The 23,400-nt window shown below is 45.5% G+C and overlaps 1 protein-coding gene and 1 long non-coding RNA gene across 2 annotated transcripts in view; one reads left to right on the forward strand and one right to left on the reverse strand.

Moving 5' to 3' along the window:
• The first annotated feature begins 322 nt into the window (after positions 1-322).
• On the forward strand, positions 323-16,170 carry LOC103564248 (uncharacterized). Its single transcript, XR_011532480.1, has 4 exons — positions 323-432; positions 8,046-8,220; positions 12,029-12,193; positions 14,368-16,170. It is a non-coding gene; the product is annotated as an uncharacterized lncRNA (long non-coding RNA).
• The window catches only part of TCEANC2 (transcription elongation factor A N-terminal and central domain containing 2), a 33,477-nt gene continuing 22,923 nt past the window's right edge, over positions 12,847-23,400 (reverse strand). The window contains exons 3-4 of the mRNA XM_008539879.2: positions 20,884-21,077; positions 12,847-13,882 (exon numbers count right to left, since the gene is read on the reverse strand). Coding sequence (XP_008538101.2) covers positions 13,694-13,882; positions 20,884-21,077 — 383 coding nt within the window. The 3' untranslated portion in view covers positions 12,847-13,693. The remainder of the gene's footprint in view (positions 13,883-20,883; positions 21,078-23,400) is intronic.

A 23,400-nucleotide genomic window follows, 5' to 3' on the forward strand; every position in this document is an offset into this window, starting at 1 on the left:
GATTGTTTGGCACCTATAGATGCGGCCCTGCTGGGGGCCAAGCGCTGTGCCGGGCAGTGGAGACGCAGCAGAGAAGACAGACAAGGTGGCCACTCCCATGAAGCATGTGCTCTGGTGGGAGAGGCGAAAAGCAAAGAAGTAAATGAAGAAGTGAACACGGTGAGTGCAGACGGGGTTGAGTCCTATGAAGACAAACAGCACTGACGCGTCAGAGAGGCTTGCGGGTGAGCACCTAATTAGAGGGTGGCCAGGGAAGGCCCGTCTGAGGAGGTGGGACCTGAATGACAAGGAGTCACCACGGGGCGGTCACAGTGTGCCAGGCAGTGGCACCAGCAAACGCCCCAAGGAAGGGCCACAGTCAGCGAGTTTGAGGGACGGAAAGCCAGAGTGGCTGGAGCCTGGGGCAGGAGACAAGATGAGGTGGTGCCAGAGGTGAGGACGCGTGGGACATTGAGCACTGTGGGAGCCACTGGAGGGCTCTGAGCAGGGGAGTGGCGCGCCCTGCAGTGTGTTGAGACGTTCGCTTTGGTTGCTGGGTGGAGAATCGACTACAGGAGGGACGGGAGGGCCCCAAGGAGACGAGGTAAGTGGCCCTGGCATTGGGCAGGGGGAGAAGGGAAGGATGGGTGACATCTGGGAGGTGACAAGAAGAATAAGACAAAGAGCGGAGAGTCCCTAGCACGGTCGGCGGCACCAAGCAGGGGCTCACGAAGTGGTGGCCGGGGTTTGATTATTTTGACTCTCCTCCGCCACACAGTCTCTCCAAAATAATACCTTTTAAAAATGCTAATATTTGATCAGCTTCAGTACTGGCCCAGAGGTCCCCGTAGCGATGCTAGACACATTTTCCCCTGTGGGCTGGCCTCAGATCATGCCCCACGGCTGTGGGCTGCTTCCTTCTGAAGTGAAGCCCCGTGGGCCACGTGCTTCCTGGCTCTGAGGCGATCTGGCCCCAGCGCCTTCTCAGGGAGCTGGCCTGACCCAGCGCCAAGCTGAGAGCCACGAGAAACCCGCCGCCGAGGGCGGGCTGGCCCCAGTCCTGCACGGGGAGGTCCTCAGCAGGGACAGGCACCGGGTCTCACCTGCCTTCTAATCCACTCCTCCAGTGCCGGGCGCTGAGTTCCCGCTCTGTGCAGACTCTGTGCTGGGGACACAGGAATGAATCAGACACCGTCCCCGCCTGGAGCTCATGCGGAGGTGGAGAGGGAAGCACATAAATACTGATGTGCTATAGCCGCTCAATATTTGCTGGTGAACAGTAACCCACACAGCAAGCCCCTGATCCTGCACCTACAATTTTACTTAGGTATTTCCTTACCTTGAAACCTTTAGGGGCCGGTCTGGTGGCACAGTAGTTAAGTTCCTACACTCTGCTTCAGCACCCCGGGGTTCGCGGGTTCGGATTCTGGGCACAGACCTAGCACCACTTGTCAAGCCACACTGTGATAGCATCCCACGTAAAATAGAGGAAGACTGGCACAGATGTTAGCTCAGCAACAATCTTCCTCAAGCAAGAAGAGGAAGAGATTGGCAACAGATGTTAGCTCAGGACCAATCTTCCTCACAAAAACAAAAAAAACAAAAGAAAAACACCTTTGAAATTCCGCAAGTAGAAACTGCCAGCCCAGAATTGAGGCTCCTCACAGAGGTCCCCACCTCACTCTCCTGTCTCACTTCGGGCCCTTCTTTCTTCCTGAACTTTGGCTCCAGACACATGACACTTATGATTGTTCCCTGGTCTCTGCCATTTCTCTGGTTCACACACACATACCTTTCTTTGTGCCTGGAATACGCCTTCTCCCATTCACTACCCCGTAAACTCCCATACACCTGTCAAAGCCCAGCTCAGAAGTTAGCATCTTTGCCAAGCCTTTCTGATTCTCTCCAGGCCAGGCCCTCCCTCCACTGTGCTCCCACAGTGCTCCACTCATCCCTCTGTATGTCAGATTGCTATGGATCGAGGACTTGGCGCCCACATTGGACTGTGAGCTCTGACTCAGAGCCCCTCTCTGGTTCATCTCTGTGGCCTGGCGCCCAGCCCAGGGCCTGGCACAGAGGAGGGCGATACCGTAAGCACTGAAATTCATGGGGGTGACAAGGATGTCTGTGTGGCCGTAGTACAGGTAGATGAGAGGCACAAAAATGAGGCCAAGGAGGACAAGGCCTTGAATGCCGGGCCTTGGGGTGGGTGTCAGACACTCGAGAAAAGCAGAACCAAATCCCATGCAGAGAGGCAGCACAGCAGGGCAGGAGAACCATCTGGGGTTGTGGGAGGGGATATAAAGATTACGTTTAGGTGATGTTCTCAAGGGCTATTAGCTCTGGGTTCATTTTCCAACATAAATAAGAGAAGATACCCCTTGCCCTTAAGGACTTTAGTTCTGTAAATAGGCAACAGAACAGCTGTATACCTATAAACATACAAACATCATCCCCTCTTCCCCTCTGAGACCACTCCAGGAAGACTCTCTCATTCAGATGGGGAAACTGAGGCCTGCAGAGTTGAAACAGCTTGTGTGAGGTTGCCAGGTGAATAGCAATAAGCCAAAGATGACCCTACGCAAAGGCAGTCATGAAGAGCTGTGGAGGGAGAATCTTGCCATCATAGAATTTGTTTCTCACACAGCACAGTTGTTTGTATGTTTTCTGCATTAAAAAAAAAATACATGAATTTACAGTCACCGTGAAAAAACAGATTGAAAGTATAAAATAAATATATGTGAGTCCATACTGATATTAAATAAGCAAATAAATAGGGGAGCATGGGCAAATCTTCCTTAGGGAAGAATTCCAGATAATTCAAGTGGCTCTCCCACCGTCCCCCAGGAGGTGGGCTTAATCCCTGCTCTGAGTAGGGTCTGGACTTAGTGTCTTGCCTCCAAAGAACAGGGTATGGAAAGGGAAAAATATTAACTTTACCGTGGAGACACCTGGCAAACACCACCTTCACCAAGCAGTCAACGTTGTTAGCATCACTGGTGACACATTATGTGAATGTCACGTGCGCCTAATGTGATGTGACGAGAGGGGCACTCCGCCTCTGTCCTCTTCCCCAAAACCCATAACCCCAGTTTGGTCACGAGGAAATCATCACCAAATCCAGACTGAGGACCAGTCTACAAAATCCGTGGCCAGCACTGCTCAAGACTGTCACGGTCATGGGAGACGAGGAGAGACTGAGCCACTGTCACAGAGCAGAGGAGGCTGGAGAGGCAGGACTGAAGGCGATGCGGGAACTTGGACTGTGTCCTGGAACAGAAAAGGACGTGAGTGGAAACGCCAGTGAAGTCCGAAGGAAGCCTGGAGTTAGTTCACAGCAACGCACCCACGGTGGGTTTTTAATTTCGACAGATGTCCCACATTAATGGAAGATGTTAACAAGAGAGGAAACCAGGTGAGGGACAGATAGGAACTGTGTGTCATCTTTGCAAATTTTTGTGAATCTAAAATGACTGCCAAAAAAAAAGGCTTATTTAAAAACATCAGGTAAGGAGAGAGCGAGTCCTTCCCGAGCCCCCCCACTGCACCCAGAGCCTCTCTCTAAATTGGGTATCTGTACACAGCTTTTTCTTTTTTCTCTTTGTTTCAATATGTTCTTACAGAAATAGTTTTTTTTCTTACACCATGGTTCATACTGTGCATATTGTTCTGCAACTTCCCCTTTTCTCTTAACAATATGTCTCAGTGGCGTTTCCATGTCAGTACTTCCAGGTCTGCACTGTCCAATACAGTAGCCACCAGCCATAGGTGGCCATCAAGCACTTGAAAACGTAGTTAGCCCGACTTGAGATGTGCTGTAAGTTAAAATACACACCAGATTTCAAAGGCTTAGTACCAAAAAAAAAGTAAAATATCTCATAAATAATTTTTCTGTTGATTACATGTTGAAGTGATAACATTTTAGGCGTAGAGAGCTCAAAATATATCATTAATTTCATCTGTTTGTTACATTTTTTGGTGTGGCTACTGAAAAATTAAAAATTACACATGTGGCTCGCATTATATTTCTATTGGACAGTGCTGTTACATAACTCTAAACTCATTCTTTTTATCTGCTGCATAGTATTCCGAAACCTGCAAGTTCCACAATTTAACCATTCTTTTTCGAGTGTACGTTTAGATTGTTTCTAAAATTTTATTCTTACAAACCACGTTGCAATTAAAATCTTTGTACAAACCTACCTTGTGTACATGTAAAAAATTTTCTCCTAGAGCAGGGGTTGGCCACTAAGACCCACAGACCAAGTGCAGCCCACTGCCTGCTTTTGTAAATCGAGTGTTAGTGGAACACAGCCACGCTCACTCATTCACATATTGTCTATGGCTGCTTTTGCACTACTACGGCCGAGCTGAGCAGTTGTGACAGAGACCATATGGCCCACAAAGCCTAAATCTTTACTATCTGTCCCTTTGTTAAAGGGACCTTTGCCCAAGAATTGTTACCAACAACTAGAAGAGCTATGTTGCAGGTCAGGTTCCCTGGAAAGCAGACTCTGAGATGGAGATTAGCATACAGGAAGTTAATTAGGGATTGCTCTTGGGTGGAGGTGGGGCAAGAAGCAAGAGTAGACAGAGAGGTGAATTGGGCGAGGCAGTATTAGGACCTCAGCCAGTCCCACGGGGAGCTCTGAAGCTCTGATGGCCCTTCAGAGTTGTCCTGAGTTGGGGCAAATGGGGCCAGACTTTTATAACCCTGGATCTACCCACCCTGGGCAAAGGGTATGACATTGGATGAGGTAACTGTCTTCAGCTGAGGGAAATTCCCAGTGAGGGCTGCTGGCTGAGAGGGAACAGGCCCATCAGCCCTGGAGGTGGCTGGGGGGGGTGGGGAGGTGGTGGTGGTGGTGTGGGCAGTGCAGGATAGCGTCGACTACAGCCCACACCTTGTACGCTCAGCTCCACTTCTTCATTTAAGCTCTGGGAGCAGCCCTTCCAGGATTCTGGTGGGCCTCTTTTCCTGGGGGAAACTTATAGAGAAAAGTTAGTGGGACAAACTACAGCCCCAACACTGACTGGTCTTGAGGCCATAACTGATACTCATCATCTCCTTCTTCTGTCCATTCTAGATTCCCCCTACCCTCAGCTAGCACCTCTCCTGGTCTCAGTGACTCACTTGGCGGCATGATCTAGACCCTGTGTCCTGAGGGGTCTGAGCCTGTAGTCACCATATCCTTCTCAGGCCATGGCCCCTACATTTGCCAATTCACCATAAATATTGGGCAAGGGAGCACCAAGAGGTCTCCAAATGGGTCAACTGGATACCAAAGATAAACCGCCCTGCCTGCTACTGCTCAACAGCAGCCTTACCTCCTCCTGACGAGGAGGGCTAATTACCCCTGGAAGAATGGTGACTCCACTTCTTGCCTGCTAGACCCTTGACACAAGGAGCTCAAAGTGCCTGGGTGGCAGTCACAGCTAAAAGTTCAATAGTCACCTCAACGTTTCCCCTCGTGGCCTCTTTGTGAATCAGGACCTCTAACCCAGAGAGGATGCAGAACCCAGAGTTGTGGGGACAGGAAGCACAAATGCTTCCTGGAATGATGGTAAGAGTGAGACCACTCCTGCATCCACCCCTGCGTCCCGGGCCCATGTATGCCACCTACAGAGACAAAGCACTGGGTACTAGTCTTTGATTTAGAATGTATGCTGCATCCCAGACGATGGCACCCTATTCTCACAGAGTATTGTTTCTGAGCTGGTGCTCAGCTGTGTCTTCAACAGAGAGTTCCAAACTGGCAGCTTAAGGCTAGCGCAGTGTGTGAAAGGACGAGTGGACTCCACAGCCATGTGCCCAGTGCTGCCCCTCCCTTGCTGTAGAGTCATATGGGATCCAAGCCAGTAGATTAAACACACTGTAAACTCTTGGAGAGTTCTGCTGGATGGAGCCCTGCAAGCAGAGTCATATCTGGAATATATGTCTATTCCAGTCAATGGATCGCAGCTCTTTCCAGGGTGGAAGGGGTTTAATATACTCAACTCGTGAAGTGGCCGGTTGTTCTTCTCAAGGAATGGAGACGCAGCTGAGACTCAGAGTTGGTCTTGTAACTGGCAGGTTGAACACTCAGCATCAGCAATATCCAGATGAGTGTTGATGAGTGTGAGCCCATGCTATTGGGCCCATACACGCACTTTCTCCACGCCAGCATGCTTACTCTGCTTATGCACCCAGCCTTCGATAGAGGCTGGCTGATGTCAACTGCATATATATGGTTGTTGAGTGCGTCTTCCGTGGTGTACAACCTCTGGTGGGTGTTAACATGGAATACAATGATCTTCACATATGGTGCCCACTCTCAGAAGTCCCACCACATGCCTCTATCCCAGATCTCCCTGTCCCCGATTTTCCAATCTTATTCTCTCCATACCCCTAATCAACCAGACAAGCTATTCACCACTGCCCATGAGATCCATGTATATTCTAACCTTGGGCCCTTCTCTTTCCACAAAAAGTAGATGACTAGGTGCACTATCCAAAGCTCTGCCCCTTGGAAGGATTTTCCCTCGGCTGTCTTTCAAGGACACGCCTGTGTGGGGCTGCAGTGCAGCCAGTCTATTTTTGGCTTGCTCACACATACTGTTCCTGAGCCGATCCACCCAGGAACAAAGCATGGCTTTTTTTCTCCTCCAGCTGGATACAAGGAGCTCCCCAGGCAGCCATAGGTGAGCTGAGGGAGAGGCACTGATGCAAAGGTGGTGAGTGACAGAGACGTCTGGGCCACCTGCTCATGCAGCTACCTTCTGCCTTTTGGCCCTGCTGTGTCCGATGCCAGTAGTACCACGTCTATCCTATGATGAATTGCTGCTGGGCTTTCTGACCTTTTGACTTGATGGGTCTGACAGAATCTAGCTCATGATGAGCAGCTGTGGCTGCATGGTCAGCTTGATGATCCAGGCTCAGACGATCTGTCTCTTCCAGAATCCTGTAGCAAATCAGGAGCTGCTTTTGAAAAGTGTGTCATTCCTGGCTGCAGATGGCATGGCCCTGCTCCAGAACCACAGGGATCTACATTGTGATTCTCCTACTAGGTCTTGTCATAAACTCCAAGGGGATCTTTTCCCACCACAGATACCTCAAATACCATGGGTTCTGCCAGATCATATGGTCTGCACAGCATGGCTACTTGTACTATAGCCCTCTCCCGCACTCTGGGCCCCCATCTAAACTGGCAGCCTTCTGTGTCATCCAGTATATGGGATGGAGAAGTATTCCCACGTGTGGAATATCCTGCCTCCAAAACCCAAAGAGGGCCACCAGGCATCGTGCTTCTTTCTTAGTGGAGGAGTGGGAAAGGCAATAATTGGTCTTTTACTTTGAAGGGAACAGCCCTGGCATATCCCAGACCATCGGCTCCTAAAAATTTCACTGATACGTCAGGCCCCTGAATCTTCACAGTGTTTCTTCCCACTCTCTGCAATGCATGTGTCTCACTGAGGCTTCCAATATACTTGCTGTGTCTTGCTCATCTGGCCCAGCTAACTGCTGTCTTTAATATAGTGGACCAGTGTGATGTTCTGCAAGGTATCTAGGCAGTACAGGCCTTTTCAGACTAGGTGGTGAGAGAGTAGGAGAGTTAACAGCCCTGGGGCAAGACTGTAAATGCAAACTTTTGTCTGTTCCAAGTGAAGATGAACTCTGATCTTCCTTTCTGATAGGGAAGGAAAGAAAAACCTCCACCAGATAAATGGCTACACACCATGTTCCTGAGAACATGTTAATGCGCTCTAGGAAAGATGCCACATCTGGGAGAGCAGTTGCAATTAGAATTACTACTCGATTGGTTTTGCTGTAGTCCACTGTCATCTTCCAGGATCCCTCTGGTTTTTGTAGGGGCCAGACTGGTGAATTAAACAGAGAGATAATGGGGATCGGTATTCCTGTATCATCTAGGTCTTTAAGGATGGCACTAATCTTTGCTATTCCCTGATTGCTAGTGAGGTTGAGCATCTTCTAACATGTTTATTGGCTTATTTCCTTTTCTTTGAATTCCCATAATTCATAATCATTTGCCTTGTTTTAAAGTTTGTTTATCTTTCTCCTTCACTAGACTGTGAGCTTCTTGGGGCCAGAGACTATGTCTTCTTCATCCCTGTGACCCTCGGACCTGGCACATAAGAACTCGCTAAATACGCACTGAACGAACGATTTTAACAAGATGAAGCAGCAGCATTTGATTGGACGTCCTGGTCCTGGATCCTGAAACCAGCCTCCTTGGCTTATGGGTAAGCTACCCCTGACAGCAACTGTATCATTTTGGTGGATTTAAAAGAAAATACAATGTCATCCAATCAAACCATCTCTCTTTTGAAACCAAGGCAGTGTCACCGAACTAATCGAAGCTCCCAAGCCCTTGTTTTCTGGATGGACTCCCTTCGACAGCAATAATGGGCAGTAACAAACTAAGCCCTCGCCCCAGCTGCCTGTAATAAACGCATCCAGAACACATTACAAATCTCAGAGCGAGGCTCTGAGGCCTGAGGCTGCAGCAAAAGAAAACCGAGGTTGACAGGCACAAGTTTAAGAACCTGATATTCTCTAAATGAAAAAAGGCCAGATGCCTGTTTCTTCACCACTGAATGCAGAAAGTGTGTTATCTGAGCTTCCTGCCGTTTTTTAAACCTGGGAGTCTAATGATATTTGTTTGGTCAACTCTAAACTTCATTTGTCAAAAAAAAAATCTAATTTACTGAGTCTCACAGTGTTTCTTTCCTTTGCCTTAAATTGTTGGGGCTTTTAAATTTTTAAAACTTTTCTTACATACCTGTTTATGTAAGAACGTTTTTACCTTTCCAAAATGCATCCTCAAAAACTCCTCAGGCCTCCCACCGTCTGAAGGCCACAGGCCAAGCTCCTCTACAAGGCCTCCCAGCCCTGTCTCCTTTTTCGCCTCGTTTCTCTCCATCATCATGCCTAAGAACCTTGCGCCTCCACCGTCCATACTGTTTGCCTTTCCTGAAACGAGGCATGTGCGTCACACCTCTGTGCTTTGCACACCCCCTCCCTCTGCTGAGAACTCCTACCTATCCTTCAAGGCTGGGTTCAAATGTCAACCCTCTCTGGAGACTCTGCTTGCCTTAGAATGGTGTCAATGACCCCTTTTTCCACTTTCTCAACATTTAAAAGGAATATCTACGGTAAACACCAAATGTGCTATACTATCATTATCTACCCCTGTGTCTATCTCCCCACCAGACTAAGACTCCCCCAAGGGTGGAAATTAGATCTCATTTACTGCAGTTTCTCCAGTGACTGTCTCGTCCTTGGCACACAGCAGATGGGTAACATTTGTGTGTTGAGTGAATGAATGAAAATACAGACTCAATCCCTACCCAAAGGATCAGGAGCTCCAATCTAACCACCACAAGAAAAGGATCAATCAGCTATTGGAGCAGATTCTAATAGTATTTAATTTCCCAAATTTCCTCTAGCAACCAAACACATTTGGAAGACATATTCATGCCGAGACCCACGGGTAACTCCGCGGTCCTTGGAACTTCTGCCCCATTTCAGAAGTGACCCTTTCACTCCGGCAGGCTGGAGCTCAGTGGGTTCTTAGCAGCGGGCCAGCTTAGACGGGGTCTGCGAGCCTTGTGCCCCTCAGCAGGCACCCAGAATAGCTCGATGAGTGTTCACGGGAATTCTGCACATGCATCAAGAAGGAAACAGCCACGAATAACCCAGCCTGCTCTCCCATTCTACAGGGCACATCTCTGCAATCACGTTACTTTCCAACTATCACCACCTAAGCCTCTCAGCCAGAGAGCAATTGGTTTTCGACTTACCCTGCGTTCCTAAGTTGGCAGAACTTTCTGGGTGTTTATAAATGAAGCTTCCTACTTCCAGTCTCTTCCCCCGCTCCAGCTTGCCTTCCACAGCCTGTTAACAGAAGACCAACCAATTCCTGCTAATCCAAACACCTTCACCTGATGCTCAGGACCCTTCAGATTTGGTTCTGGTCCTTGTGTTCCTCTCCTGCCTCATCTCCAGCTATTCTCCTGCATGTGTGCTCCACTCCAGCCATACCAAACACCTTCCAGATATCTCACAGTTCTGAGTCTTTCCTTACTCTGCTTTCTCTGCCAGGCATACACCTCAACCAGCCAATTACCTACTTCTGCCCTTTAAGACTGCACACGAGTATCACCTCCTCCAGGAAGCATTCCCTGACTGGATTAGATGCCTTTCCTGTACACTCGTAACTAGTCATTCAACTATTCAATAAAATGGTTATGGAGACCTAGCTTGTGTGTGGAGATACAGAAGGGAACAAAACAAAGACTCTGCTTTCAAGAAGCTTAAATTCTTGAAGGGGGGGTGGCGACAGACAATAAAGAAATAAATAACTGTATCAAGGGGTGATAAATACTCTGAAAAAAAATGAAGCAGGGTAGAGTATTAGAAAAGGGTTAGGAGGGAGTGCTGTTCTATTTAGAGTAGTCAACAAAGGCCTTTCTGATAAAGCAAACAGAGAACTGAATCAAATCAGGACAGGAACACGCAGAGATCCACAGAAAGAGCACTGCGATCAGGGAAGTGTGAGTGCAAAGGCCCTGAGGCAGCAGCATGCTTGGTATGTGTGTTTAGCAAGGGAGCCAGTGGGACCACAGGGGTGTGAGAAACGCAGAGAATGTTAGGAAATGAAGTCAAAGAGGCAGCCAGGAGCCAGTTCACACTGGGCCTTGCAGGACACAGTAAGGGCTTAGGATTTTGCTCTGAGTGAGATGGAAGCCACTAGAAGGGATAAAGAAGACAGATGATTTGTTTTACGTTTTAAAAGGTTCATTCTGGCTACTCTGTGGATTACAGACTACAAGGGAAACAAGGAAGGGTGGAAGCAGGAAGAGCACAAACAACACCTGGATACCTATCAATTCCACAAATATTTATTGGGTACTCCTGGACAAGCACTGTTTTAGGCACTGAAGACACCCAGTGAGTAAGACAGGATTCCTGACATCAGGAGGTTACAGTTTAGTGGGGAGACAGATTCGAAAGCAGCAGCACAGAAGATGAAGACATGGATAGAACAGCACACAGGACACCACGCTGGGGCAGGAGGGGAAATCAGGAGGAGAGCAGCATTCCAGAGACAGAAACGGCACATGAAGATGCTCAGAGGGGGAGTGGCACGCTGGGGTTTCCAGTTTTGAAAGTCACTTTGTTTCTAGCATAGAAAGGTGAATTTGAAGAGGTTAAGACTGGAAGCAGAGGGACCACTTAGGAAGCCATATAGTCAGTCTGGGCGTGAGAGGATGCAGTCCTGAAGTCGTACTAGAGATAGAGGAGAGGCAAGAGATTCTAAATACGCATGAGCTTTTAACCATCAGGCCTTGGTTGGGTGAGGGTGGGAGAGGAGGGGTCTAGGCTGAGTCCTGAGTTCCTAGCTGGAGTGCCTGCACTGCCAGTATTGCCAAGTAAGAGAAGACATGTTACACCTGAGATGCCCACGGGACATCTAGAAGACATTGTCTGAAACTCAGGGGACGGGTATGGGTTGAAGATACAAACTGGAGTGTCATTGGCATGTAAATGATGTTTGAATCATGAGAGTAGATGAAATCAACCAGGGAGATTGTATATAGTCAGAGAGCCCTGGGCTTTGATCTTAGATCTGCCATTCACTAATTGTATGACCTTGAGGAAGTTACTACACCATTTTATTTTATTTTTTTGGTGAGGAAGATTGGCCTTGAGTTAACATCTGTTGCCAATCTTCCTCTTTTTGCTTGAGGAAGACTGTCACTGAGCTAACACCTGTGCCAATCTTCCTCCACTTTGTATGTGGGATGACTCCACAACATGGCTTCATGAGTGGTGTGTAGGTCTGCACCCAGGATTCGAACCTGTGAACTCCAGGCCGCTGAAGCAGAGTGTGTGAACTTAACCACTATGTCACCACACTGGCCCCTACTACACCATTCTGAGCCTCACTTTTCTCATCTTTAATTGGGTACTGTCATTATTATTTTAAATGTCTACCATAGTGCTGAGCACATGGTTAACTGCTCAATTATTATTCTGTTCCAACAGCTGCCAGCAGTGGGAGACTGAACAAGACACTCCTGCTTGCTGAGCGCAGGGTCTCACCTGCAGCTCCTGCTCGGTACCCACAGTGACCCATGGAATGGGCACTCAGTGAACGGCTACTGAATAAAGACATCTAAAAGACGGAAACAATACCTGCTAATAAAACAGGTGGGAGAATTAAGCAACAGTTTTTAAAGTATATAAAGAGCAATGGAAATGCTCATCAATTATCTTAGGAAGTGTACCTAGACTTAGAAGGTAGACAATGTTAGCAGCCGGCCCCCTGGCCGAGTGGTTAAGTTTGCGCGCTCCCCTTGGGCGGCTCAGGGTTCGCGGGTTTGGATCCTGGGCGTGGACCTGGCACTGCTCATCAGGCCATGCGGTGGCGGCGTTCCACATAGAACTAGAAAGACCTACAACTAGGATATACAATTATGTACTGGGGCTTTGGGGAGAAAAAAAAAAAGAGGAAGATTAGCAACAGATGTTAGCTCAGGGCCAACCTCCCTCACCAAAAAAAAAAAAAAAAGATCTGTAAAGTTAGCATTTAAAAAAAAAGCAGGTAGACAATATTAGTCCCTTCTCTTCTTTTTCCCTGTCCTTGCTTGTAACCCATCCTCTCTTTTTTTGTATTTTAAATCTCTCCCTTTCTATCTGCTCCTCTTTCCAGATTACAAATATGGTCTAGTCCCGCCCCTCCCCCCACCCACTAAAAACCTTCCTTGGGTACTGCTATCTCCCTCAACTTCCTGTCCAATCATTATTTTGGCCAATTATACTCTTTCTCAATCCAAAACACTTTTCAATGAACAAGCCATAACTTTTGTTTTGGGGAAAAAAATTCCCAGTTTATTATTATTTTAAAAAAGCAAATATCACGTACATAATTGCTCAAGCAGGTCCACAGAGAGGTATTTCATTTTTAAATGTACATGTATGTCATTTTTCTACAACAGTAATTCATTTCAAGGGAAATTTCATTACATATCTTCTACCAAGCCCTAAACCGAGAGCGCCAATGTATTCAAATAAGCCCCAAGGCCTGGGGATGCTTCAGCCAGTCCCTCATTAGAAGCCTCAGCATGGGGGCTCCTGAGACCAGTGCAGAAGGTCTTCCAGGGAGAGCTGAAACCTTCAGATAAGTGAGTTCTGGAAAGAAAGGGGAGGTGGCTGGCTCCAGCAGGCTCACCCCTGGGGTAGAGCAAAGAGAACAGACGGGGAGTTCTGAGAGGCACCGGAGTTATCTAAACTCGGGGGACGGAACTGAGCGGTGGCAGCTGTAATTGAGTTTCAGTTACCTGCAGGGTGGCGAAATAAAGTAGTAACTTCATCTGTCTGACACAGGGAAGTTTAGAGGTGTCCTTGGCACACTCACAGTGAAATCCGTCACCCTTTCCCTGTGTTGGGTGACGGCAACTGTACGGCGCTTCCCAGTGACAGCCAGCTGACGTCCCGTTAGGCAGCACCAGCACACTCCAGCTAATGAAGCGTCTCCTGCAGGCCCGTCTCCCAGGCTCTGTGTGTCCTCGGTCTGTCTGAAGGAATGGCACTAGGGGAAAATGGAGCACAGCCAGCACCAGCCGTCACCCAAACTCAAAAGAGTCTTTGAATGGCAGAGAGAGGCGCGTTCCCCTTTGTGCCCAGCCCAGGGCCGGAACCGTCCTCAGGTCATTTTTTGTGGGTCTGTACAAATGCGCCGACCGGCAGTGAGCCGTCCTTCACCTGAGCCCGGATTTCGGCTCGTTGCTTTAATGTGAAGACCAGGGCTCTCACCGTCCGCCGGTAAGGCCCATTAATGAGGCGGGAGCAGAGATGAAACGTTTCCCGCTCAATATTTTCAACCAGTAGGTGATCCATCTAAAAAACAGCAAAATTATCAAATTAGGGCCTTGCATTGCATAAGGATTAAAAGCAAGAGAGGCTGGAGCACTCTGCTCAGAGGCCTCCATTAATCAACTGAAATTCAAGGACATCTACTTCCTGTCACAAGAGAAACAGGAAGAGCAAATTAATTCCACCCTGGCAATTAAGGAACAAGGCCATGTGCTTTGTGACAGGGACCTCATTCACAACCCCTGCCGGGTGGTAATATATGCCATTATGACAGGAAACCGGCCTGAACTAAGCAACGGGTACTGGGCCCCATACTTGACCAACCAGGAAACGAAGACCAAGGATAATAAATCAGTATAACAGTTTATACTTTTTTTTGTTTTCAAGTGCCTTTTAACCCCATACAGCATTTTAGAAACACTGGGTCTGGATCCTAATATGTGTGTAGAGCAGTCCATAAATCACTTTTCACATTTAATGCTCACGACTCCTATTATCTCATTTTACAGATGAGGAAACAGGTTCAAAGGTAAAGAAAGGTTCAAGGTCTTACAACTGCTAGGAAGCAGAGCTGGGCCTCTGAGCAGAGCCCCGACTCCACAGTGCATGCTCCTCCCCTTTCACCATCCTGGCTGCCCCCTCCACCTTCTGAGAGACCAGCTGAATTTGGAGAGACCTCTGGAGGGTCAGCCGAGCAGAGGAGGTCCAGGGGACGGGACCTGGAGCAATGCTGGGGTGGTCCGGAGCCCAAGCCCTCCTGAAGTCACAGACCTAATCACAGCAGGACAGGTCTGGGACTTTGTCCACACCATCTGGATCCAGGGCAGACTGGACTGCTGGTCAGCGACCCCCTCACCACCTTCCTTTCCAGACCCACCTGCCGCTATTCGCCTCCCTAGTCCTGACCAGGGCCTAGCCTGAGCAAGCTATGCTGCATTCACATGTCTCCACACGGGGCCCTGTTCCCCAGCAAGGCACCCTTCCCCGAGGAAACACTTTCCTAGGGGCATGTCAAAGCCTAGCTAAAAGCAGGAAGCAAAAAAGCAAACCTCAGCTCAAGGACTGAAGGCTCTTCTTCGGGCTGCCACACTGTCCTGAGCCTCCCTGAGTCATTTTCATCATGCATTATAATGATCTATTTTTTGAGTTTGTCTTCCCTGACAGTGAGCTCCTTGAAAACAGGAAACAAATTCCACTCTCTCACTTCCTTTTTTCCCTTCACTCCTCCCCTACTACGCCACCGCTCATTCAAATACTTATTCAGCACCTACTATGTGCCAGGCTCTGTGCTTGGGCCGAGGAAAAGGCAGTGAAGGGGCCAGCACAGTCCCTGACTCCACGGAGAGCACAGCCCAGCTGGAGACAGCCGTCAATAGGGATTGTAAGTGACCTGAGTGCTAGGACAGGGGATAGCGGTGAGGGCTGGGGTGCAGAGCACCACACCAGTAAACACTAAGGGACCCAACCCCAGAAGGGAGAGCCCGGCTTGAGCAGGAAATGACGTTTGACCTGACGCCTGGAGATTGAGTAGGATCGGGCCAGGTGAAGTGGCATTGGCTTTGTGACAAATTCACTGAGCTGCACATGCATCTTTTGTGTGCTTTGCTATATATGTACTATCTTTCTATTTAAACAGAGAAGATAAAGGAAAAAATGCACCCAAAATAAAGAAGGATCACCTGACATTTGATAAAATGTCCTAACATAAAAGAGAGACCGGCAGAACAAAACAAATAGAAAAAAAGAGACTTGAAAGACATAAGGACCAAGCAGGGAGCAGAACAGGACTGAGAGAGAGAGACAGAGAGAATGAACACCCAGGTCCAGACATCTGCCTGAGGGTAGCAGACAAGAGGTGCCCAGGGAGGTCTGTGGTCCTGATGACTGACTGATTATCCCCAAAGCTGTGCTGTAGTGAGTGGACTTGGGGCCACGGCTCTCCAGAACCCAGACTCCTCGAGCTTTTCATGGCCTCCTGGGTGGCGCTGAACTAGCCCTGGGCCTGAGAGAGCCTTGGAACCAGACTACTTTAGGAGGCTGGAAGGGTGGCTGTCTGTCTGTCCAGCACTGGTCCAGCAACATCTGCCAGAGAGGCTCCTTGTGCCAGCGTGGGGCTCCGCATTCCAGTGTGATGACAGTCACTGACTGTTTAGAGATTTACTTAGTATAACAGTGTAACAGGCCAGAAAAAAGTCTCTTTTTTTTTGAGGGGAGTGGTTGTTAGAGGAAGAAGGGTGTACATGCATCTACAAACAGGACATGGCCATTCTGTCAAACTGTAATACCAAAAAAAATAAAGAACTCTGAGAGTGCCTTGGAATTCACATACCTGAATACTCATACACACTTCATCCAGCAAACACTTACTGAGTCATTACTCTGAGTCCAGCCTAAGCTGAGTACCGGAGGCATCAAGCAGAAAAGACCTGACTCCTGTCCTCCAGGAACTCACAGCCTAGAAAGGAGACAGTGCACAGAGGGCCGCGGGGCAGCGGGACAGGGGCCATACAATATGATGGGAACAGGAAGCGAGCATCTCACAATTCTCATGTGTGCCTTCTGTTAAATGAAGGCAATGAGAAGGAAGAAATGAAGAAAAACATCAGTGTATTCAAGTGGAAATCACTTTATTTACGTAAGGGAAAATGATTCACGTTGTACCCTTGTGTATAACAAGTTCACTGCACAAAGTGAAGAATGCCAATCTTATAATTGCCTTTGGATAACCCAAATCTACCCCAGTTGTTGAGTCCTTTCCAATTGGTCCTAACCCGGTGCTTGGGGTAAGACCTTTTGGGGGAAAGGACTGTCTCACTGAGACCTTGAGAAAAAGGGGTTTTGCTGTGCGATGGATTTGTCTGAATGGGGATGGGAACAGGAATGCTGTAAGAAACGAGGCTGTATTTAGGAACCACGTCCTTTCTGTCTGCCTCTCACCATCTGCCTGGCTTCCTTCTCATAGGCTTTAGCTCCTATCCATCCACCTTACTCACTACCAATTCCAACTGCCTCACTCTCTCCCTCTATTCTACACATCTCTACCTACAGCTTCTGCTTCCTCTAACTCCTCCAGCATCCCTTCTGTTAACACTCCCACTGCTGTTTTCTTAGTTTTTCCTAGGTCACATTTCTCAGAGACAAAGAATCTGATTTGCCTTCCTTGTCTGTTTGTACCTGTGAGTTGAGTGTGTGTTACTCAGTTGTCCAATCCTGGACGAACAGGCTACAGTTGGGAGAAGATTTAAACACAACCATCTAGAGCTGTCTTTCATCAAGAATTCTGGACCCAGTGGGAAATGGTGCCATAATCAATTAGTGACATCTGCCACCTCTGTAAGCTCTTAAAAAGCAAGGGAAGACGGCCTTCCTCATGTGTTTACCTGAAGTGCAGAACTTCCCACATTGTATTAACTACGTATTTGCCTATCGCCCTCAGAAGACTTGTGAGCCCCTCCAGGGCTGACACCATGCTGGATCCATTTCTAAATTCCCCATGCCTAGCATAGGTACCGGAACAGAGTAAGTGCTCAGTAAACATGTGTTAAATGAATGTCATTTTCCCTTATGTACACCTCCCTCCTTTCCTGCTCTTTCAATAACATCCTATACATAGCAGATAAAATATGAAATCTAATGTCTAGTTAGGAAAATCCCACCCCTCTTACAAAGGCTAGTTCACCTGCCATCTCTTTCATGAAACCTTTCCGGATTCTCCCATCAGATTTCACTGTTCCATCTTTTATGTGTCTAAACCACTTGCTAGTACCACTATTTCAGACATATTTCATCCTGCCTTATATTCAGATAGTCATTCACAGGCTGTCAGCCCGGAGACAGTAAGCTTTCTTAGGATCAGGAATGCATCTCATTTATGTTAGTATTCTCCCCTGGCACTAGTAGTAGCACTACTAAACATTTGTTGAATTAACTATCCACTGGAAGCAAACTTTGTATGAGTTTTCCAGTAGCATGACTGGATTTGTACATATCTACCCACAATCCTTTTTGACCACTTGAATACATTTATGAGAGAGCTGGTCAAAGCCAGAGGTGTAGTCTGAGGCCATTAAACAAAGAAAAACCTAACAGTCCCATATGGGGACGTACCCCTGACCTGGATCTCATTAGCACCATCTGACAACCAACTGGGCCAACCAACCAGTGTTTCATAACTCTTAATGATACAGGCTCACTTTGAGAATCAGGCTCATTTTTTTTAATGACATAATAGGAAAATGATCACAGGCCGTGAGGTAGGAAGGAGAGTGGATAATGAGGTAGGGGAAGTAAGAGAATGACACCACAGGAGATGTTCATATGAGGAGAGATCTAAGAGGCAAGGAAGAACAAAAAAGATCCGGAAGGGAGAAAGTAAAGGGGAAGGGAGCGTGGGTCTCAACAATGGAGTTTTTATTCATCCATTCCATTATTCCAAGAACAAGGAAATAGTCCATGAATCTGGCAAGCAAGATCTGTAGAGTAATAAAGAGATGCACCTTTTGGCTATGTGTTCGTTCTTCATCTGTGGCTTTTACTACTAAAGGATATGACCAAAACAAGTAACATGGAAACATTTCTTCTACAAAAACGTAATGAGCGGATTTGCAGAAACACATGCTAAGATCAAATTGTAAAGGCTTTTTTTTTTAGTCTCTGGGCCAATAACTTACCCACTGGTTTACTACTGACTGATAAGGTACATTTGTGGCGATCTGACGTCTGATCTGAATGCACTCAACATTTGTTACTGTCAAAAACCAGACCCTGGATCAGATGGTTCATCGATCTACCCGAATATGGACATGTTTCAGATGACAATAGGTGCTAAGAGTTAACTCTGTAAAAGTGTTCATATTCTCTGACATACCAAACTAATAAAAATACTATCAAATGCCGTTTATGCAAGGAAAAGAGATTGATTTTTTTGGCCAAGGAAGATGGTAAGATGCATACTTTTAATTTTTAAAATTTACTCTTTGGGAATAAAACCATTCAACTATGCTTAATCTGATATTTTTTCCAATTACATTGGAAGGCACTAACGAATGTATCACTTTTTTAACTTTGCTTTGTAACACTTGAGTGCTTACCACTTGATGTGCCATTTAAAGGATAATTAATGGATAAACTAAAAGGATAATTACTATGGAGTTTAATATAGCCGGCAAACTGCTCATTAATCCTTACAAGCATAGCTTCGTTATTATCATTTACTTAAAAAGATACCACAGGGAACTGGTATTTACCACCACATTAACTACACATTATATACCCATACACTATGTTTCTGCAATAATTCTGGTTTATTTAAAAAATAAACTTTATTTAAAATATCAAATAGCAAGTTTTGTTGGCTAATCAATACTCTGGAAAATTAGACTTACAATTTTCATATTTTTTTCTCTCTTCCAAGGGCTTAACATTCATATTAAAGCTTCCTTTAGGAAAAGTTAAGCAAACTTATAGCATATTAATTCACTGAACTATCAATAGACATTAAAAATGATAAACATAAAAAAATAAAGATATATACAAAAGGATATACAAAATGACAGTGATATTGATCAAGATTAAAAATACAGCACAAATATAAATAACTGTCAATTTTCTGCAATGTTATTTAAATAATCAATAAAAATATCTTATGGAACATTTGGCATATAATTGGCTCTTAAAAAATCTGGGATAACCATAACTTGCCCAGCATTCATTTAAAGAGCTATAATAATTTACCAAACAGGAAATGTACCAAAACGTTAAGATTATGTCTAGGTGGTAAGTTCAATGGTGATCTTATGTTTCCTTTCTATATTTTTCTTATTTTCTGTCATAACTTTATATTAAAAAACCCAAAACTTCACTTTTAAAAGGTAAATAATACACCACAAGTCCATTTGCCTTTCTTTTGTGGATGCGTAATTGAGATGGAAAGGTTAAAATATTTTTTCAGAGAATGCAGTAACAGACCTAGCATTTACACCAGACTTCTGAATTGCTTCTTTTGTTAATAAATATAAATATTTATTCTTAAAGGATACTTTAATATGGCTACCCTGAGAATAAGAAAAAATATGCATGTTATATGCCCTATTTTTCCAGAATATTGACTTATAAGAGTTGCTCGATGATGATGATGATTATCGTTAATAAGCAAAAATCCTTCTTCTAGCATGTGTACCTCAAACCACTACCATCATCTGAACTTTTAGTTATGAAGATGATAGGGATTGTGTCTAGCCAATTGATTACATGCCCTAAAACTAAAGGTATGAGTGTTGACAAAAAATGGGGAAGTACAGTCTTCTCAATAGATAGCTACGTATTTGCCAGTGATATTCCATAACAGAGTCTATCTCAGAATTTTTGCTTCAGTGGGAAGGGAAAGAATTTTAAATGGGAAGGAACCCGCATTCATTAACTGACTGGTTTTTTTTAAAGATTTTATTTTTCCTTTTTCTCCCCAAGCCCCCTGGTACATAGTTGCATATTTTTCAGTTGTGGGTCCTTCTAGTTGTGGCATGTGGGATGCCGCCTCAGCATGGCTTGAGGAGCAGTGCCATGTCCGCACCCAGGATCTGAAAAGGCGAAACTCTGGGCCACCAAAGAAGAGCGCGCGAATTTAACCACTCGGCCACGGGGCCGGCTGGCCCCCATTAACTGACTTCTAATCACCAGGCACTACACTATTCCTCTGTATAAATGGTTCATTTAATCTTTCCAATAATCTTGGGTGGTAGGAGTTATAATCCTCATTTTACACATAAAAAAAATCAAGCCTCAGAAATGTTACGGGATTTGCCTAAGGTATCACAACCAGTACACACTAGAGCCAGGGTTTGAATCCAGGTCTTGCTGGTTCCAAGCCTGCACTCTCTGTCACACTGGCTCCCAGAACGCTTACAAATCCAGAATCCTTGAAAAAACAGAATAAAGCCACAGCACTAAGACTATGAAAGTTCATTATGAAAACATGAGGCTCATTCAACCAAGAGCACATAATACTCACATTCCGACCAGGACATTACCTCTAATTCCAAGGCTTCTGAGAGTAATTTCTGGGCTTTTTTCCGGAATGTCTCAGTTTTGGGATCACTTCGGACTTCAATAGAAGGTCTATCCAAATGTTTTTCAATGAAAGTTCTCCACTCCGTGTAAACTTCTCTGGCAAGACAAGCCACTTCTGAATCTGAGTGTCGACGCATCTTGTTCACAGTGTGACCTGGAACAAGAGAAGAGAAACCAAAGGAAAAACTGTTCCTCTCCTGAAAAGTACAGGACTAGATGGACTGATGTGCGGCACTTAGAAAGTCACTCACATACCTAAGGATATAAAGGCTCTTGTGCAAATGAAGACTCACGTCTCAGAGGCTGAGATAACAAGCAGTCACTGGGGGGAATCAGTGGACTAGCCGATGCAACGAGCGATAAAATAGAAGCAAGATCGACAGACACTTAAAACGGGACAATGAAGGTACCACTCCTTAATCCAAAAACTGGAACAAAACAAAATGAATTAAACATTTATCTTGTCTTTTCAGTACATATTCTATTTCAAGACAAGCAAATAGCCCAATTATTGAATGAATGTTCTTTATTCAGCTAATAAATGTGAAACGATGGACAGAATTTAGAAAGTTTTGTAGCCTATGATGAAATAATTCATTCAGGTGACAGTCATCAGGGGATGAACTCATTTGATGAAAGGTTGATGGGGAAATTTATAGTGGAGGGATGAGCTGTCATCACCTGAACCACTGATCAATCTTAGCATCCTAGGAGTGGGACAATCAGACAGAAGTGGCACTTCACAGCCCAACTCTGAAGCTGTCTTGCACCCTCCTCCCACAGAAAAGATGAACATGAATCTAACTAGTCATTAAAGTTAACCTCCAGTTCATAGAAAATATGAGAGTCAGAGGGGCGAGTTAAATTACAGTGCAAGGAAAAGACAAATCCAGAAGGTAGGACATTCTACAGGACAACAGACCTGGTTTCTTCAACAGTCAATGGCATCTTCTTAAAAAGGGAGTAAGGTTATGGACTGCTAACAGATTAAAACAGTCTTTTGAGACCAAACTAGCAAATGTGATGTGTGATTCAAATCCTGATTGGAACAAACCAACTATTAAAAGATATTTTGTGATAAACAAGGAATATCAATATACACTAGATATTAAAGTATACCAAGGAATTATTATTGATTTTGCTAAGACTGATAATGGCATTGTGGTTATATAAGAAAATATCCATATTTTTTAGAGATGCATACTGAAGTATGTAGAGCTGAAATGACAAGAGGTCTGAGATTCTGCTTTAAAATACTTCACTAACAGCATAAAAACACAAAAAAGGGAAAGATGAAGTAAGCGGGACCAAATCCTAATAGTTATTGAATCTGAGTGAAGGGCATATGAGGGTTTCTCTTATTATTCTATTTTTGTCTAAGTTTGAGATTTTCATAATAAAAATGGAAAAAAGAGAAGGGTCAAAAAATATCAATAAGCAGAAGTACTTAGATAAAAATAAATACATAGAAAAGCCAAAGAAATTGACTAAACACTTAGAATTAAAAGTTCCAAAAGTGGAAGATAGATATATTTTTAAGATAGATATATTTTTTAAAAACAATAGCTTTCTTATGTTAGCAATAATCAGTCAGAATACAATAGGGGAAAACTCCTGCTTAAACAAGTAAAAACCATAAACCACTCAGCAATACCTTAACAAGAGGGGGCGTGCGAGTGTGCCCACGTGCTGTTTGTGTGTGTGCCCATGTCCTTCGTAGCTCTGGAACGCCTCCTTCTCCACCTCTATGCCCACTGCCCTTGCCTTAGGGCATGTCACCTCCAGATGACTCCGACAGCCCCCTGCCTAGCTGCTCTGCCTCAGTCTGGAACACCTTCATGCCATCTGCCACACTGCAGCCAAAGTAGCCTTTGTTTAACTTTATTATTTTCTCTTTTAGAGACCTTTTTCTAAAACATAAATCTGACCATTTCACTCCTCTACTTAAATCTTTCAACCCTATATTCAAACTCTTATCTTGTCACACACCCTTCACAATCTGCCACCCTCCCACCTACTTTCTAGCCTCGTTTCCAGTTACCATCCCACTGTCATCCTATACTCCAGTTATTTGCAGCTCTTACAACAATTCAGTATTTTTTCTCGTCTCTTTACTTTTGAACATATACTTCAATGAACATTCTGTCTGCCTGGAATACTCTTTCTTCCCTCCTCATCTGGTTAACTTCCCTTCTGCTTTTAAGACTCAGTTCAGGAGTCCCCTCCTCCAGGAAGTCTTCCTTAACGCCCTCAGTCTTGGTTGGTAGCCCTCTTCTGCTTCCTTTGCACCTTGTGCTTCTGCTCATAACAATAATTATTATAATTGTAATTATGTGATCAGGTCTCTCTCTTGTCCACCAAAGAGAGCTCCCTGAAGGCAAGAGCTGTGACACATTCATCTCTGTCTCTCCAGCAGAGACCATAGAAGCAGGAGGTGGGGTTGGAATACTGGGTGTTCAGTAACCGTTGGTGGAATG

The sequence above is a fragment of the Equus przewalskii genome, chromosome 2 (assembly GCF_037783145.1).
Source record: "Equus przewalskii isolate Varuska chromosome 2, EquPr2, whole genome shotgun sequence".
NCBI lineage: Eukaryota > Metazoa > Chordata > Mammalia > Perissodactyla > Equidae > Equus > Equus przewalskii.